General features: G+C 35.9%; 1 protein-coding gene across 1 annotated transcript in view; it reads right to left on the bottom strand.

The window, feature by feature from the left end:
* The window catches only part of LOC123558068 (protein inturned-like), a 68,334-nt gene that overhangs the window by 12,784 nt on the left and 37,062 nt on the right, over positions 1-18,488 (bottom strand). Inside the window, exons 6-11 of the mRNA XM_053542489.1 lie at positions 16,748-16,915; positions 15,056-15,233; positions 8,876-8,929; positions 8,172-8,234; positions 3,152-3,370; positions 1,410-1,567 (exon numbers count right to left, since the gene is read on the bottom strand). Of these exons, the coding sequence (XP_053398464.1) occupies positions 1,410-1,567; positions 3,152-3,370; positions 8,172-8,234; positions 8,876-8,929; positions 15,056-15,233; positions 16,748-16,915 (840 nt within the window). The remainder of the gene's footprint in view (positions 1-1,409; positions 1,568-3,151; positions 3,371-8,171; positions 8,235-8,875; positions 8,930-15,055; positions 15,234-16,747; positions 16,916-18,488) is intronic.

Below are 18,488 nucleotides of genomic sequence, written 5' to 3'. Positions count from 1 at the left end.
TGTATAACCCTAACTTTCATTGCACTGTAACTCTATGTCTGTATTACCCTACCTTTCATTAAACTGTAACTCTATCTCTGTATTATGTACCTTTCATTGCACTGTACTTCTATATCTGTATTACCCTACCTTTCATTAAACTGTAACTCTATCTCTGTATTACGTACCTTTCATTAAACTGTAACTCTATCTCTGTATTACGTACCTTTCATTAAACTGTAACTCTATCTCTATATTACCCTACCTTTCATTGCACTGTACGTCTATATCTGTATTACCCTACCTTTCATTAAACTGTAACACTATCTCTGTATTACGTACCTTTCATTGCACTGTACCCCTATATCTGTATTACCCTAACTTCCATTGCACTGTAACTCTATATCTGTATTACCCTAACTTTCACTGCACTGTAACTCTATCTCTGTATTACGTACCTTTTATGGCACTGTACCCCTATATCTGTATTACCCTAACTTTCTTTGCACTGTAACTCTATGTCTGTATTACCCTACCTTTCACTTCACTGTTCCTGTATATCTGTATTACCCTACCTTTCATTGCACTGTAACTCTATGTCTGTATTACCCTACCTTTCAATGCATTGTACCTCTATATCTGTATTACCCTACCTTTCATTGCACTGTTCCTGTATATCTGTATTACCCTACCTTTCAATGCATTGTACCTCTATATCTGTATTACCCTACCTTTCAATGCATTGTACCTCTATATCTGTATTACCCTACCTTTCATTGCACTGTACCCCTATATCTGTATTACCCTACCTTCCAATGCACTGTAACTCTATGTCTGTATTACGTACCTTTTATTGCACTGTTACTCTATGTCTGTATTACCCTACCATTCAATGCATTGTACCTCTAAATCTGTATTACCCTACCTTTCAATGCATTGTACCTCTATATCTGTATAACCCTACCTTTCACTGCACTGTACCCCTATATCTGTATTACCCTACTTTTCAATGCACTGTAACTCTATGTCTGTATTACCCTACCTTTCACTTCACTGTTTCTGTATATCTGTATTACCCTACCTTTCAATGCATTGTACCTCTATATCTGTATTACCCTACCTTTCAATGCACTGTACCTCTATATCTGTATTACCCTACCTTTCATTGCACTGTACCCCTAAATCTGTATTACCCTACCTTTCAATGCACTGTAACTCTATGTCTGTGTTACCCTACCTTTCATTGCACTGTAACTCTATATCTGTATTACCCTACCTTTCAATGCATTGTACCTCATATCTGTATTACCCTACCTTTCACTTCACTGTTCATGTATATCTGTATTACCTTTTCTTTCAATGCATTGTACCTCTATATCTGTATTACCCTACCTTTCAATGCACTGTAACTCTTATCTGTATTATCCTACCTTTCATTACACTGTAACTCTATATCTGTATCATCTAGATCTAGCTGGGCTAAAGTTGTCTTGGACTGCTCTACCACGAATTTGTCCACTAGCTGACGGCCCACTGCCACCTTAGAATAACTCCCAGCCTCAAATATTGTACAAAGGAGAAAATGCCTCTGAAAAAAATCAAAAATCTTTGTTTTCATATATATTATAATATTGAAATATATCCAAATTCAAATCACTTTTAGACCAACATCTAGGTTCATAATTAATAAGGTCATGTTTATTCAGATAGTATGTGTCATGGTCTACTAATAATCTGCTTGGTTGTAAACAATACTTTAACAGATTTTATAACAAACTAAAAGCAAGATAAGAGCTGTTTGTAAAACACAAATACCCCCATGATGGGTTGTTCAATTTCCAGTCCCCTGATCACTATGACCTTGAACTTTTACCTACTAATCCCCAAAACTATAGGTGTCATCAACATGATAAGCTTTATTATGCTATCAAGTTTGAAGAGTGAAGACACTGGCTCAAGTGGTTCTCAAGTAATTGAGTGGAAACAGTTTTCAAGGTTCAGGCTCCTGTGACCTTGACCTTTGACTTATTAACCCCCCCCCCCCCCCAAAAAAAAAAAAAATACGGGTCATCTACTTCATAAGTCCAACCAAGCCATCAAGTTAAACAGTTCTGGGTTGAGTGGTTCACAAGTTAATTAGTAGAAACCAGTTTTCAAAGTTCAGGACCCCGTGACCTTGATCTACTGACCCCAATATCAATAGCGGAAATCTACTTCCTAAGCCTAATCATGCCACTAAGTTTGAATATTGTGGTACAAGTGGTTCTCAAGTTATAGGGTGGAAACCATATTCAAGGTTCAGGCCCTGTGACCTAGACCTTTCACTTAACTCAAAAGCAGTAGGGGTCATCTACTTCATAAGCCCAATTGTGCTATCAAGTTTGAATGTTCTGGGACAAGTGAATCTAAAAGTTATTTTGTCGAAACTGTTTATAAGGTTCTGGCCCCTGTGACCACAACTTTGGACTCATCCCGAAAATAACAGGGGTCATCAACTTTGTAAGTCCAGTTATGCTACCAAGTTTGAAGCTCCTGGTTCAAGTGGTCCTCAAAGTATTGTGCAGAAACCATTTTCAAAGTTCAAACCCTTTGACTTTGACCTTTGACTTCAAAGACTACAGGGAATAATCATTATGCTACCAAGTATGCACATTTTAGATTAAGTGTTTCTCAAGTTATTGGGTGGAAACTGTTCACTCTACCGACCAATGGACCAGGACCGACGTGACTACAGGTGCAAAGGAATAGACCCCCATTTCCACATAAACTCATTTGTACAACTTTTGGGAATGAGTGACATGTTTAAGTGTTCTTGTCCAAAACTAACTGCTCGGTTGCAAAGGTTGCACCTATTAACTGATTAAAATTCAAGACAGATACTTTTAGCTGGAGGCTTGCCAGATGTTACAATTTCCATAACCTCTGAAGAGCAGTACCTTCTTAGATTTTATTATTTTAGATAGGTTGCATAAGAAATCAAGAAACTTTCCATTACCTATAATTTCATAAAGTGCCTTCTGAATAATGTAAAATGATCAGACACAATAATGCATATTGTAATCTAACAGAACATATTGAAGTATGTACAAAGCTACCCAAATGAGCTTTATTTTTATATTTTTTTCTTTTCAACTTTTTTTGGCATAATAAATATGTTACTTATAGCACATACCATGCTAACAACCAGTAAGAACCATCTCCCCTTTGGTTCCCTATAACCAGGATTATCTCCCTTTGCAGAATGGCAGAATCGAGTGGGATAAACTTCCCGCCAGATAATGAGGTCATCTACTGGTTGTTTACTGACTAGATGCAGGATACAGTGATATTTGAGAAATAGATACACATCTTGCAAATCTTCCTGACACAAGTGGGAACATAATAAATAGTCCTGAAAATATAACATACATAATTATTTACCTAAAATATGTACAATTCTGTCAGTCAAATGCAATAATGGTACCTAAAACAAATGGGAAAACATTAAATTTTTCATCAACAGACCAGTATCATACTCATGAACAGACCATCTTGTACTCGTCAACAGATCAATGTTACACTCATCAACAGAACAATATTATATTCAGCTAAAGATAGATGCTATACCCATCAAATGACCATCATTATACTCATGAACAGATCACTGTTACAATCATGAACAGATTACTGTTATACTCATGAATAGATCAAAATAATATTCACCAACAGATCACTGTTACACACATGAAAAGATCACTGTTTCACTCATGAACAGATTATTATAATTGTAATAGGAGCGGAAAAATGTGCAGCCCGATACAGGACTCGAACCTGCGACCTTCTGCTTGCAAGTCAGATGCTCCACCAACTGAGCTAATCGGACAATCGATATCATAGACAAATTATATACATTATATACACACTGCTACATTCCTCCCTCCTTTTTTTTTTCAAAGACAAACTCAGATTCTTTTGACTAACCCAGCCATTGCTTCACCCTAGCTCTAGGATTCCAAGGCTAGCCACCACACTCACGGCACCAATGTAATAGGAGCGGAAAAATGTGCAGCCCGATACAGGACTCGAACCTGCGACCTTCTGCTTGCAAGTCAGATGCTCTACCAACTGAGCTAATCGGACAATCGATATCATAGACAAATTATATACATTATATACACACTGCTACATAATATTAATGAACAGATCACCATTACACTCATGAAAAGATTACTGTTATACTCATCAACAGATCACTACTATACTCATGAACAGATCACTGTTACACTCATAAATCACTGTTACACTCATAAACAAAACACTGTTATACTCATGAACATATCAAATTTATATTCATCAACAGATCAATGTCACACTCGTGAACAAACCAATGTCATACCTTTGAACAGACCAATGCTGTACTCATGAATAGATTCATATTACACTCATCAACAGATCAATGTTACACTCATGAACAGACCAATGTTACACTAATAAACAGATCAATGTTACACTCATGAAAATATCAATGTTACACTCATGAAAATATCAATGTTACACTCACGAACAGACCAATGTTATACAGCAAGGCCATTTTACATTTCTGTTATTTTTCTAGTATGTATTTATATACAATACTAACTGATATTAATGTCAACAATATCTAATATAACTACTGTATTCTTGCATGATGTGAAAACGTTCCTTAAAATAGAACAAGACGGCCATGATGGCCCTATATCGCTCACCTGAGTACCATTGCTTTAACCAAAAACAAAAAGAAAAAATTCTTACTAGATACAGATATGTCAAAAATTGGAGGTACCATCCATGTTGTACCACAGAAAAGTGGTCTCAGTTTTTCCCTACGGCCAATAATAAAAAAGTTACTAAATAAGCTATTTATAGTAACATAAAAGGGAAGTAATAAAAAAAAATATTGTAAGCAAACAAAAGAAGGATCTGCCAAATAAAAACAAGAGCAATGCAATGCAACACAAATGCAGAGCAATATTCACATAAAACAGTTATATGACCTTTGACCCCTAAGTGTGACCCTGACATTGAATTTAGCCATCCGAAACATGCGCTCTGTACATCCTTTCAATGAGTGAACATTTGTGTCAGGTTTCTCTGAAATCCATCAAGGGGTTCAAGAGTTACAGAGCGGAAGGGAAACTGCTAACCAACACACAGACAGACAGATGGACACCGAGGCGATAACATAATACGTCCCTGCGGGCATATAAAAAAGAATCGAGATCTTATGGTGATACAAGCTGTGCAAGTTTGGTTAAAATCAAATCATAAATTAAGCTGCTATTGTGCAGACAAGGTCAAAATAGCCAATTTTGGCCCTTTCAGGAGCCAAAACTCTGGAACCCATTATGGGATCTGGCCGGTTCAAGAAAGGAACCAAGATCTTTTGGTGACACAAGTTTTGTGCAAGTTTGATTAAATTCAAATCATAAATGAAGCTGCTATTGTGCAGACAAGGTCAAAATAGCTAATTCTGGCCCTATCAGGGGCCATAACTCTGGAACTCATTATGGGATCTGGCCGGGTCACGAAAGGAACCAAGATCTTATGGTGACACAAGTTTTGTGCAAGTTTGGTTAAAATCAAATCATAAACTAGAAAATGCTTTTGTAAAAAAGCGCATGTCTCCCCCAATGCAAAGTCCTATAGGCAAGAAGTCAGTAGGGGTCAGGAGCGAAAGTCAAAGAGACACTGATGGTTAGCTGCAATAGGGATCATCAACTTGGCATGTCCAGTCATTCCGCTAAATTTCAACACTCTTGGCCTAGTGGTTCTCAAGTCACTGTTCAGGCTCCTGTGACCTTGACCTTTGATCAAGTGACCTCAAAATAAATAGGGGTCATCTACTCTGCATGTCCAATCATCCTATTAAGTTTCAACATTGTAGGTCAAGTGGTTCTCAAGTTATTTCCAAAAAATGATTTTACATGAACAGGCCACTGTGACCTTGACCTTTAATAGACTGGTCATCTACTCTGCATGTTCAATCATCCTATGAAGTGTCAACATTCTGGGTCAAGTGGTTCTCAAGTTATTGATCGGAACTGGTTATCAATGTTCAGGCCCCTGTGACCTTGACCTTTAACGGAGTGACACCAAAAACAATAGGGGTCATTTACTCTGCATGAACAATCATCCTATGAAGTTTCAACATTCTGGGCCGAGAGGTTCTCAAGTTATTGATTGGAAATGGTTTTCCATGTTCAGGCCCCTGTGGCCTTGACCTTTAACAGAGTGACCCTAAAATCGTTAGGGGTCATCTACTCTGCATGACCAATCATCCCATTAAGTTTCAACATTCTGGGTCAAGTGGTTCTCAAGTTACTGACTGGAAATGGTTTTCAATGTTCAGACCCCTGTGACTTTGACCTTTCAGAGAGTGACCCCAAAATCGTTAGGGGTCATCTACTCTGCATGACCAATCATCCCATTAAGTTTCAACATTCTGGGTCAAGTGGTTCTCAAGTTACTGACCGGAAATGGTTTTCAATGTTCAGGGCCCTGTGACCTTGACCTTTAATGGAGTGACCCCAAAATCGATAGGGGTCATCTATTTTGCATGTACAATCATCCTATTAAGTTTCAACATTCTGGGTCAAGTGGTTCTCTAGTTAGTGATCGGAACTGGTTTTCCATGTTTAGGCCCCTGTGACCTTGACCTTTGATGGAGTGACCCCAAAATCAATAGGGGTCATCTACTCTTTATGACCAATCATCCTATGAAGTTTCAACATTCTGGTTCAAGTAGTTCTCTAGTTATTGATCGGAAATGGTTTTTAATGTTCAGGCCCCTGTGACCTTGACCTTTGATGGAGTGACCCCAAAATCAATAGGGGTCGTCTACTCTTCATGACCAATCATCCTATGAAGTTTCAACATTCTGGGTCAAGTGGTTCTCTAGTTATTGATCGGAAATGGTTTTCAATGTTCAGGCCCCTGTGACCTTGACCTTTGACGGAGTGACCCCAAAATGAATAGGGGTCGTCTACTCTTCATGACCAATCATCCTATGAAGTTTCAATATTCTGTGTCAAGTGGTTCTCTAGTTATTGATCGGAAATGGTTTTCAATGTTCAGACCCCTGTGACCTTGACCTTTGACAGAGTGACCCCAAATACAATAGGGGTCGTCTACTCCAGCAGCCCTACAACCCTATGAAGTTTGAAGGTTCTAGGTCAAATGGTTCTCCAGTTATTGCTCGGAAATGAAGTGTGACGTACGGACGGACGGACGGACAGGGCAAAAACAATATGTCTCCTGGGGGAGACATAATGAAGCTGCTATTGTGCAGACAAGGTCAAAATAGCTAATTCTGACCCCTTCAGGGGCCGTAACTCTGGAACCCATAACGGAATATTGCCAGTTCCAGAAAGGAACAAAGATCTTATGGTGATACAAGTTTGTGTGCAAGTTAGGTAAAAATTAAATCATAAATAAAGCTGCTATTGTGCAGACAAGCTCAAAATAGCTAATTTTGGCCCTTTCAGGGGCCATAACTCTGGAACCCATAAAGGGATCTGGCCAGTTCAAGAAAGGAACCGAGATCTTATGGTGATACAAGTTGTGTGCAAGTTTGGTTAAAATTAAATCATAAATGAAACCACTATCGTGCAGACAAGAAATTGTTGACGGACAGACGGACGTACGGACCGACAACGGACGAAGGGTGATCACAAAAGCTCACCTTGTCACTATGTGATAGGTGAGCTAAAAAGAAGAAATCTTGTAAACCAAGGATCCAACTCGATTATCTCCAGATACACAAAATACAAGAATTTTACATTCCTGCCAGTGTAGGACAGGTTTTCCCAACCCGAAAGACAGTAGGGAATGAGAAACCAATTGCTAGTGTTTTTTATCTGCACTGTCCCAATGGTTGGAAAAACACCTATCTGACACAGGCAGACATGTCAGATCATTTTTCTTGCCTACAGTTGCGAAATATTTAAAGATACTGTAAATCATAAAATCACCCATGTAGTTTTAGATGTGAAGTCACAATGTGTGAAAGTAGCTTGTCAATCCCCTATGAAAAATGTGAAGTGATCCGCTACTGGGATAACATTGTCTTTCCTTACTAAAAGGCAAAATAGAACAATACTGGACAAATATAGAATGCTAAATGAAGGAAATAATCATGATGACTACAAGGGGTAACATCTATACAACATACTTACTCTATAAAACAAACACGACCCTAGGATACCAAATTTTCTTCTTTTGTCAGGATCTACCTCCTCCTATATAAAATAAACAATACAAATAACTGAATACTACTTTAGATATTTCTAAACAACTCTGGCCCCGATTTCACGAAAAATATAAGGTAATTGCTTAGCTAAGTCTGTTATTTTAAAAGCATGCTATTGCTTAAGCTATTGATATTTAATGTTGATTTTTTCTATACCAATGTATTTATAGCTAAATAGTATTTGTCTGCAGTACTTATTTCAGTCACGCAAATATGATATTTCTATTTAAGCAGGATATAAAGAACTTAAGTATTTGCTAAAGTATATTTCTTATTTTTATACTTCATTTCTGTAATATTCAGAATTGTTGTGCTTTGATCTATGAAATAGTCATGTACGGGTCTGATATAGATGAAAAAGTCAACACTGAAAATGCATAAAGGGCAAAAACAAGCATTTGAAATAACAAACTTAGCTAAGCAATTACTTAAGTTTTTTCGTGAAATCGGAGCCAGGTTATTTACTTATAAATGCTAATTTTGTTTCTCCTTACAAATTGTTACAACTCCCATGAACATTCAAGTGGACTTCGTCTTCATATCAACAAAACTACAGTTAGTCTCTTAACTTTTTATTTATCACCTGACCAGGCATTCTGAGCAAGAAAAGGTGAAGAAAAAGAAACTTACAAATTCTGCAAAATCTTGAGCTTCATATTCACTTAAAATCTCATCACAGGACATCTGGAAAGAAAAAGTAAAGATCAAAACTGTCACTCTTAAGTAAATGAAATTCTAACAAATTAATCTGAGAATAAAGAAAAAAAACTGTCTGGAGGACAACAACACTGAACTATTGAACAGCTTTGTCACTAAACAAAGTTAAATGAAAGAATACAGAAGTTGAAAAAGGGGCAATATTTTGTAGAAGTGCAAAGCAGACTTCTGGAACCACCCCACCCACTTAGCTCAATAGAGACTGCATAGATCTATGGATCACGGGGTCATGAGTTCAATCCCCGGGCAGGGTGTATGTTTTCCATGACAATTTGATAAAAGACATTGCGTCTGATATTGTTTATCCTCCACCTCTGATTCATGTGAGGAAGTTGGTAGTTACTTGCGGAGAACAGATCTGTACTGGTACAGAATCCTGGAACAACTGGTTAGGTTAACTGCCTACTGTTACATATATGAAATACTGTTGAAACACGGCTTTAAACCCTAAACAAACAAACAAAACAATGCATGTCAGCTCAACACAGTGAACAAGATTTGAAATTCCAATCCATTCCCATTATTGGATACTGAGGTACCAGCTTACATACCAAAACTTAACCCAAAATTGGCAAGTGTAAAAAGAAGCATAATTTTGTAAAAAAGCGAAATAGTTATTAAACCCAGGGCCTCCGCTGTCGATCGCCAATGTCGCCATTTGCGATAATTTTAAGAATTTGGCGCTAAATTTTGCGAACTGGCGAAAATAAGTGGCGCATAGTTTTTTTCCTCGGCATTTGTTTTTTCCGTAGTGATATAAGCGGCCCAAGAATTGGTTCCCGATATACGTGTTTACCTAGACGCTGGTAGTGAAAAAATCGATAACCAGTCTAGGCGGTGTATTTGACAATCGACTATGAGCTGACACCACTAATCCACTGTTCTTATTTCATATAAAATCCTCACTTATAACGTGTTTCGACTTCTAGCATATCAGATTCAAACTTATATCCATAAAGAACTAGATCGCTACTTTAGAAAACAAAGAAAGGGTTTAACTTTATATAAGAAAACTACGTTCGTAAATACAACCCGCGAATACACTTTCGCTTCTTCAATTTCTCTTTTCGTGACATTAATTCTTACGCCGCATTTTTTCTAGCATGCGATAGAACATGCCGATTTCATTAGAATGCAAATGATACATACTGAAACGCGGGGTTAATAAGTAAGCACGTTGCTGCGAGAAAATGCACTAGGAAGGAAAAAATTAGTACTATTTATATTTGGACTATCTTGATTACTAGACTGCGGAGGCTACATTCTATTTGTAGTGATCACTATAAGAGAAAAAATTTGTTTGATTTCACTAGAATTTGCATTCAATTCTCAGTACGCCTATTTCACATGATTCTGCTTTGTTTTGGTGCAAAATATTGAGAAATATAGAGAAATGACAATCATTACAGGTCACCCCCATCCCAAAATATGCAAAATTTAGCCCTGTGCAAGCAATATTTCAATTAATTTTACCTTATTCGTGAATTTACATTTAACATCCATTTAATCGTTACGATGTTTGTCATTTCATTCAGAAACATGCTAATTTCAATATTATTTAGACAACTGAAGTGCTAAAATGCGAGAGAAGACATTTACTAGGTCCTAAAACGAACCAAAATAGTGCCACCTGGTCGAAAATTCGATCTAAATTCCAAAAACACAAGAAATTGAAGCGTTTTCAGCCATTTGTTACCGTTTTACATCATAAAGAATAGATTAATGGCATTTCCATTCATTTTCGAGGGGTTTCAGAAAATAACATGTATTGCCCCTTATAGGCTGAACACCACTAAATCCAGCTGTTCTTTATTTCATATAAAATCCACTCACTTCATAACGGTGTTTCGACATTTCTAGCATATCAGATTTCAGAGACTTATATTCCCATAAAGAACTAGATCGCTACTTTAGAAAAACAAAAAGAAAAGGGGTGTTAACTTTTATATAAGAAAACTACAGTTCGTTAAATACAACCCGCTGAAATTACTACTTTCGCTTATTTCAATTTCTCTTTTCGTGACATTAATTCTTACGCCGCCATTTTTATCTAGCATGCGATAGGAACATGCCGATTTCATTAGAATGCAAAGTGATACATACTGAAACGCGTAGGGTAAAAGTAAGCACGTTGCTGCCGAGAAAATGCACTAGGAAAGGAAAAAGATTAGTACTATTTATATTTGGACTACTTGTGACTAGACCTGCGGAGGCTTACATTCTATTTGGTAGTGATCAGCCTATAAGAGAAATATTTTGTTTGATTTTTCCATGAATTTGCATTCATTCTCAAGGTACGCCTATTTCACAATGATTCTGCTTTGTTTTGGTGCAAAATATTGAGAAAATATAGAGAAATGACAATTCATTACAGGTCACCCCCATCCCCAAAAATATGCAAAATTTAGCCCTGTGCAAGCAATATTTCAATTAATTTTACCTTATTCGTGGAATTTACATTTAACATCCATTTAATCGTTACGATGTTTGTCATTTTCATTCAGAAACATGCTAATTTCAATATTATTTAGACAACTGAAGTGCTAAAATGCGAGAGAAGACATTTACTAGGTCCTAAAACGAACCAAAATAGTGCCACCTGGTCGAAAATTCGATCTAAATTCCAAAAACACAAGAAATTGAAGCGTTTTCAGCCATTTGTTACCGTTTTACATCATAAAGAATAGATTAATGGCATTTCCATTCATTTTCGAGGGTTTCAGAAAATAACATGTATTGCCCCTTATAGGCTGAACACCACTAAATCCAGCTGTTCTTTATTTCATATAAAATCCACTCACTTCATAACGGTGTTTCGACATTTTCTAGCATATCAGATTTTCAGAGACTTATATTCCCATAAAGAACTAGATCGCTACTTTAGAAAAACAAAAAGAAAAGGGGTGTTAACTTTTATATAAGAAAACTACAGTTCGTTAAATACAACCCGCTGAAATTACTACTTTTCGCTTATTTCAATTTCTCTTTTCGTGACATTAAATTCTTACGCCGCCATTTTTATCTAGCATGCGATAGGAACATGCCGATTTCATTAGAATGCAAAGTGATACATACTGAAACGCGGTAGGGTAAAAGTAAGCACGTTGCTGCCGAGAAAATGCACTAGGAAAGGAAAAAAGATTAGTACTATTTATATTTGGACTACTTGTGACTAGACCTGCGGAGGCTTACATTCTATTTGGTAGTGATCAGCCTATAAGAGAAATATTGTTGTTTGATTTTTTCATGAATATGCATTCATTTCAAGTTGACCTATTTCACAAATGATTGGTTGTTTTGGTGCAAATATTGAAAAAATATAAGATAAGTGCTATTCATTACAGTGTCACCCCATCCCAAAAAATAATGCAAAAATTTAACCTGTCAACATTATTTCAATAATTTTACCTTATTCTGGAATTTTACATTTAAATCCATTTAATCGTACGATGTTGTCATTTTCATTAAAACATGCTAATTTTCATGTTAATTTAACATCTGAATTCTAAAATGCGAAGATAGACATTTACATGGCTCTAAAAATCCAAAAAGTGCACCGACCTAGTCGAAAATTCGATCTAAATTCCAAAAAAACAAAGAATTATGATAGCGTTTATTCAGTGCATTTGTTATACGTTTTACCATCATAATGAATTTATTATTGAAAGCAATTCCACTTCAATTTTCGAGGTTTTCCAGAAATAAAATTTATTGCCCCTTTATAGCTGAACACCACTAAATTACCAGCTGTTCCTTTATTTCATATTAAAATCACACTTCAAACGTTTTCGACATTCTAGAGATTCAGATTTCAAACTATATATGTCCCATAAAGAACTAATCGCTACTTTTAAAAAAAAAAGAAAGGGTGTTACTTTTATATAAGAAAACTAAGTTCGTTAAATACAACCCCTGAAATTACTACTTTTCGCTTCTTTCAATTTCTCTTTTCGTGACATTAAATTCTTACGCCGCCATTTTTATCTAGCATGCGATAGGAACATGCCGATTTCATTAGAATGCAAAGTGATACATACTGAAACGCGGTAGGGTAAAAGTAAGCACGTTGCTGCCGAGAAAATGCACTAGGAAAGGAAAAAAGATTAGTACTATTTATATTTGGACTACTTGTGACTAGACCTGCGGAGGCTTACATTCTATTTGGTAGTGATCAGCCTTGAAGATGTTTGACACTTTGAGAAGATAATTGCGTAATGATGTGTGAATTGATGATTAATCAGTAATCAAAACATCTGCCAGCTTTTATGTTTGACCTCTGCCGAGAATTCACCAAAATTAACACCGATTAAGGTGTACTTTATGTGTTGTGATTTTTTACACAAAAAAAAGATCACATGTGTGTGTGTGTTTGTGGCATGCAGTTGTATGACTGACAAATTTTAAATAAGTACGAAAGATACATTTAATTTGTTACTTTTTGCAAGATAATTTTGTAATTCCTCAGTTTTCATAAAAGATTTTAACGATGGATCCGAAAATTAAAACACATCGGCCTCAATTTGTATCCTGGACCTGGTTAATTTCTTTGAAATTTTCAGAAACTGGAAGATATCACTTGCTACCATGGCTTCTTAAAAATCATTAGAAGAGTGTTCAACTCGACCTTTTAGAATAGAAAAAAATCCGAATTTTCCTTTCCGAAAATAAATGAGTCCTGAAATATTGGTAATTCTGACATGGATAGATACGATTCTTAAATTAGAGAATGATTTGTGTCATTTTTTTATCCAACTACAAATTGAATTTATTATTAAACTAATACACCTTCAAAAGTTATTATTATTCCTAATGAAATTATTTACAATATTTTATTCCTTTATGCACACTATGACAGCCAACTAGGTTACATTCTACCAATTCAATTCCTTATTTATTTCATATTAATAACAAAACATTCAGACCTCATTTCAGCACTTTAGAGCATTTCAATGATATGCAAACCATATATGGTCATTTATTATAACATGTCTTCTTATCAAAAATAGAAAAATATTGACATGTTATGTTGTATATAAGAAAAATAATCTGTTCTGAGAAACATCACCCTCTAAAAATGCCCCCATGAAAACAGTCGTTTAGCAATTACGCGTAGGTAGACATTTTTCGCAAAGAATGAAACTTATTCCAAGAAATTTACAATGAAAATGGTTTAGATCTATTCTCAATACAATAAGCAATAAACATAAGCCAAAAATTTAACTGTCACCTCCTCAAGTCACTCATTATACCAGATTTCATCCATAGCATGGAACTACATTTTGGACTACTTCACATGTAACACTGAGTAGTCACTTCCGGTTTGGTGTAATCCATCCACTTAGAGAAATAAAAGTGGCTCAGAACTTTGGCTCAAAAATGGCTCTAAAGTGGCTCCAACTTTTTCAAATTGGCGAAAAGGTTGGCGACAAGTATGAAAAACCCAGAGGAGGCCCTGAAACCTGTGCAATGCAAGTCAGTTCATCACAGTGAATAAGTGTATGAGGTTTCAATGCATTCAAACAAGTGGCTATTGAGATACCAGCTTACATACAAAGACTTAACCAAATCAGGACGCCAATGGATTGGCAAGTGCAATACCTCTACCTACCTGAAAGTCGAGCTATAAAAGCAAGGTGTTCCATTAAATTATGAACATATTATTTTTATTGGAGGAAGGGGTGGGGAATATTTTATTTCATCATTAGGTGAAAAAGCTATTTATAATATTTGCACATAAATATGGATACACTTACATATACTGCTAAAATATAACACAACTTTCAGACAGAAAATGAGACAACTGCAATTCTAGTTCAACATTCAGTTCATGTCACAAACTTGGCTTTTACTTATGTTGAAAAATATCAGTAAGTACAAAGTTGTGAAATATCAATGCAGATGCCCAATCCTATATCAGAGTTGTTTTTTTTTCTGAATGACTTGATAAGTGAAGGAATAATTTACTTTTACCTGAGCATAATTTATCAGAAAATGTTCATTGTTGAAGCCACACCTGGCAACTGCAAGGTGAAAATTGTTGAAAGAGGCTCATTGTTTATATGGTATTGAAAACAGACATACAAAATGATGTACCTTATCATCTGAAGACAGCCTTAACCATCTAACCCCTGTCAGTGTGTCTAGTAGGACAGGATCTAGCGGGTTACAGTGAGGAATAGCCTGTGTTTGTACCCCTGTATGTAACACTCTATATACAGTTAGACTGATCAGCTGATCTAAATGACTGTGTAATTCCCTGTCTCTAAATACCCTGAAAAAAAAAAACAATAGACATATGACAGAAATGTTTCAATAGTTACTGTAGAATGCTTATAATTTTTATATAATTTGCTCTACATCACTGAAAATACTATAATTGATTACATAGAGAACATTGTGTTGATCTGTATCTTATCATGTTGAGTTGGTTGTGTTATTTTCCATTTGACCAGAGTCTGAAGGCATTATCAAACAATTTGATACAACAGTTCTTACTTTTCATTAAACAGAAGTAGTACTGTAGTAGTCAGTTAAACCTATCAACGAGGGTAATAGGGGTTCAGAATACACGTAGTCAGTGATGATACAAAAAGACTTATCACATTTGACCTTCTAATAGTGAAATAAAGTATAGATGAGAAGATGCTGATTGAACTGACTTGTTCATTCCATAGACTGATAGAGACAGAAGGAATTTCGATGTTTCTGCAGAAAACTAATGCTGATAAAAACAATATTACATTTGTGCCTTTCCACACTGAATTTATTAAATTTGTTCAATAAATTCAATACTAAGAGCTCATGTAATATCCGCTATATATCATAATATTGTTTGATAAAACCTTAATTTCTAAATAGAATATGTCTTTGTATAAGGCCATTTGATTTCAGCAAGTCTAAAGAACAGGTACACTACTTTTTGAAATCTGTTATTGTTTTTTGTTGAGTTTAATGGGTTTAATATTGCACCAACACAATTACAGGTCTTATGGCGACTTTCCAGCTTTGGTGGTGGAGGAAAATCCCAGATGTCCTTCCGTGCATTATTTCATCAAAAGCGAGCACCTGGGTAGAACCACCGACCTTCTGTAAGCCAGATGAATGGCTTCCTCATATGAACAGTTCAACGCTCTGAGTGAGGCTCAAACACACATCGCTGAGGGGCAAGTGATTTGAAGTCAGTGACCTTAACCACTCGGCCACAGAGGCCCCTTTTTTAAATCTGTATTTTGTGCATACTAAACAGAAGGAATACTTCTTACACTTCCATACAAACAGAAAATTCAAAGCAACAAGGGAATTTCTTAAGTAGAGCACATTGGGAGGTACATGTCATATGATTGTAAAGTTTAGTTTAATCATTTTTCTATTCTAATTTAAAGGTTTATTAACCTTTAACCAGCTAAATTTCTAAAATGGACTGGTCCATCACTGAATTTGGGCAATACCATTTATTATTTGAAGGTATGTTCACTAAAAATTTACTGACTGAATAGCTATCATTTGAGACCATGATCAACCTGCACAAACGGGCAGGATGATCTTAGTCTGCACTGGTCCCAAAGGCAAACCTACTTGCCGCCAGTAGGCTAAAGGTTAACAGGATAAAAGGGGTTATAAACTGTGACCCATGATTCTATTAAATGTGACCTAATAACTGACCAAATATGCAACCAGTTTGTCAACTATCCCTTCTTTGATATTTCACGACCAAACAATTGTACACAATAATTATGAGCTAAACTAAAACAAGAAACAGGTAAGGATTTCTTGGGACATACATACCTTACTATAGAGCCATGTAACACCTGTATGATGTGTAACAAATCAGTGAATATATGTAGAAGATAGAAAGAAGGTATTTTGTTTTCTGGCAAGCAAAGCAATAAAACATCCTGCTCACTCTTCCAGTATGCTATATTTATTCTGTTTCCACGGTGAATAATACATGTCCTGAAATGCAACAAAAAAATCAAAACATTTTAATAGTACAAAGAACAAAACTCATACAGCTTGGATAAATGATAACAAAGGTTGATTAATTAAAAAAATTATCATAAGCAAATATAGTGAATTTATACATCATGGGATATAGGTTGTTTTGTGAATGCATGGACTATATTTTGAAATATATATCGATCAAAGGTCAATAACTCTAGTTACTGAAGAGATCCTTAATCGGCCTGGGCTGATTTGGCTAGTTATCAAATTTGGTCGAGGACTTATGGTCAAACACATTTTGTTCCAGTTTGGTGAAGATCGGATGAGAGATGTTCGACTTAGAGCACAGACAAGATTTGAGACAGACAGACGGACACACGCACACCAACAGAAGTAAATCATCACACCACTGTGTGGTAGGAGACATAATTCTAAGTAAAAAGGGGGCATAATTCATGAAAAACTGGTGCCAGAATTATGGACATTGTGTCATATGAAGTGGGTGATGATGTGGAACAACTATTATAAGTTTGAATCAAATCCATTCAGTAATAAATGAGATAAAGTGAAAGTGCACCAAAACTTTAACCTGAAATTCTAAGTAAAAAGAGAGTATAAAATTCATATAATATTGGTGCAAGAGTTATGATCCTTGTGCCATATGATATGGGTGATGATGAGGAATAACTACGATTTTAAATTTGAAGCAAATCCAACAAGTAACTAGAGCTGCTTTTGAGAAAAGCGCATGTCTCCCACAACTGCCTAATCATTTAGATTGGTATTTCTTCTCCATTATGTATCTGAGCCAACCATGCACCAAGACCTGTATCACTGCAATCGGTACTTTCGGTAATTCAAGGGCTGTAATTCCATAGTGCCTGGGCCGATTTGGCTAGTTATCGACCTTGGCCGAGGACTTATTAGCAAACACATTTTGTTCAAGTTTGGTAAAGGTCGGATGAGAAATGTTTGACTTAGAGTGCAGACAAGATTTTTTGACAGAGGGACACACATACAGTGAAAGACACACACACACACACACACACATAAAGACTGGAGTAAATCAATATGTCTCCTACCACAGTGGTGCGGGCAGGGGTCACGCTGTCGATCGCATCTTGAGCCATTTGCGACCAAAAATTAAATGTGGATCTGAAATTTTCTAAGTGGCGAAAATGGCCCGAAGCTACGTCTGTCTGCAAAACTACGATTATTGCCAGTTTTAGGAACAAAAAGGTGTAAAAAATCGATAATCTAGCTGTATAGACAAACAACATCTGTTATTGAAAGGGAGGAAGCCAATTTGCAAAATTTTTATTTGACCAGGCAGTTAATTGGCGATAATTAGATTATTGAAAAACAAACTGGATTTATAATTATAATCATTATTTTGTGCGCTTGATACCTTTTTATGAGCAATCGGCCGTTAGACAATCTGTAGTAAATTTTCTTTTATCATGTTAGTTGTCGAGGGTTAGTTTGGGCAAAAACAAATAAAAATGCTTTAGATAAGCAGAAATTGTAAGTATTGAATAGATATGATCATCGAAAAGCAATAAAACATAGGTATTTTATCAAAAAT

The sequence above is a fragment of the Mercenaria mercenaria genome, chromosome 5 (assembly GCF_021730395.1).
Source record: "Mercenaria mercenaria strain notata chromosome 5, MADL_Memer_1, whole genome shotgun sequence".
NCBI lineage: Eukaryota > Metazoa > Mollusca > Bivalvia > Venerida > Veneridae > Mercenaria > Mercenaria mercenaria.
Note: the sequence above shows the minus strand (reverse complement) of the source record. Positions and strands in the feature narration are given on the sequence as shown.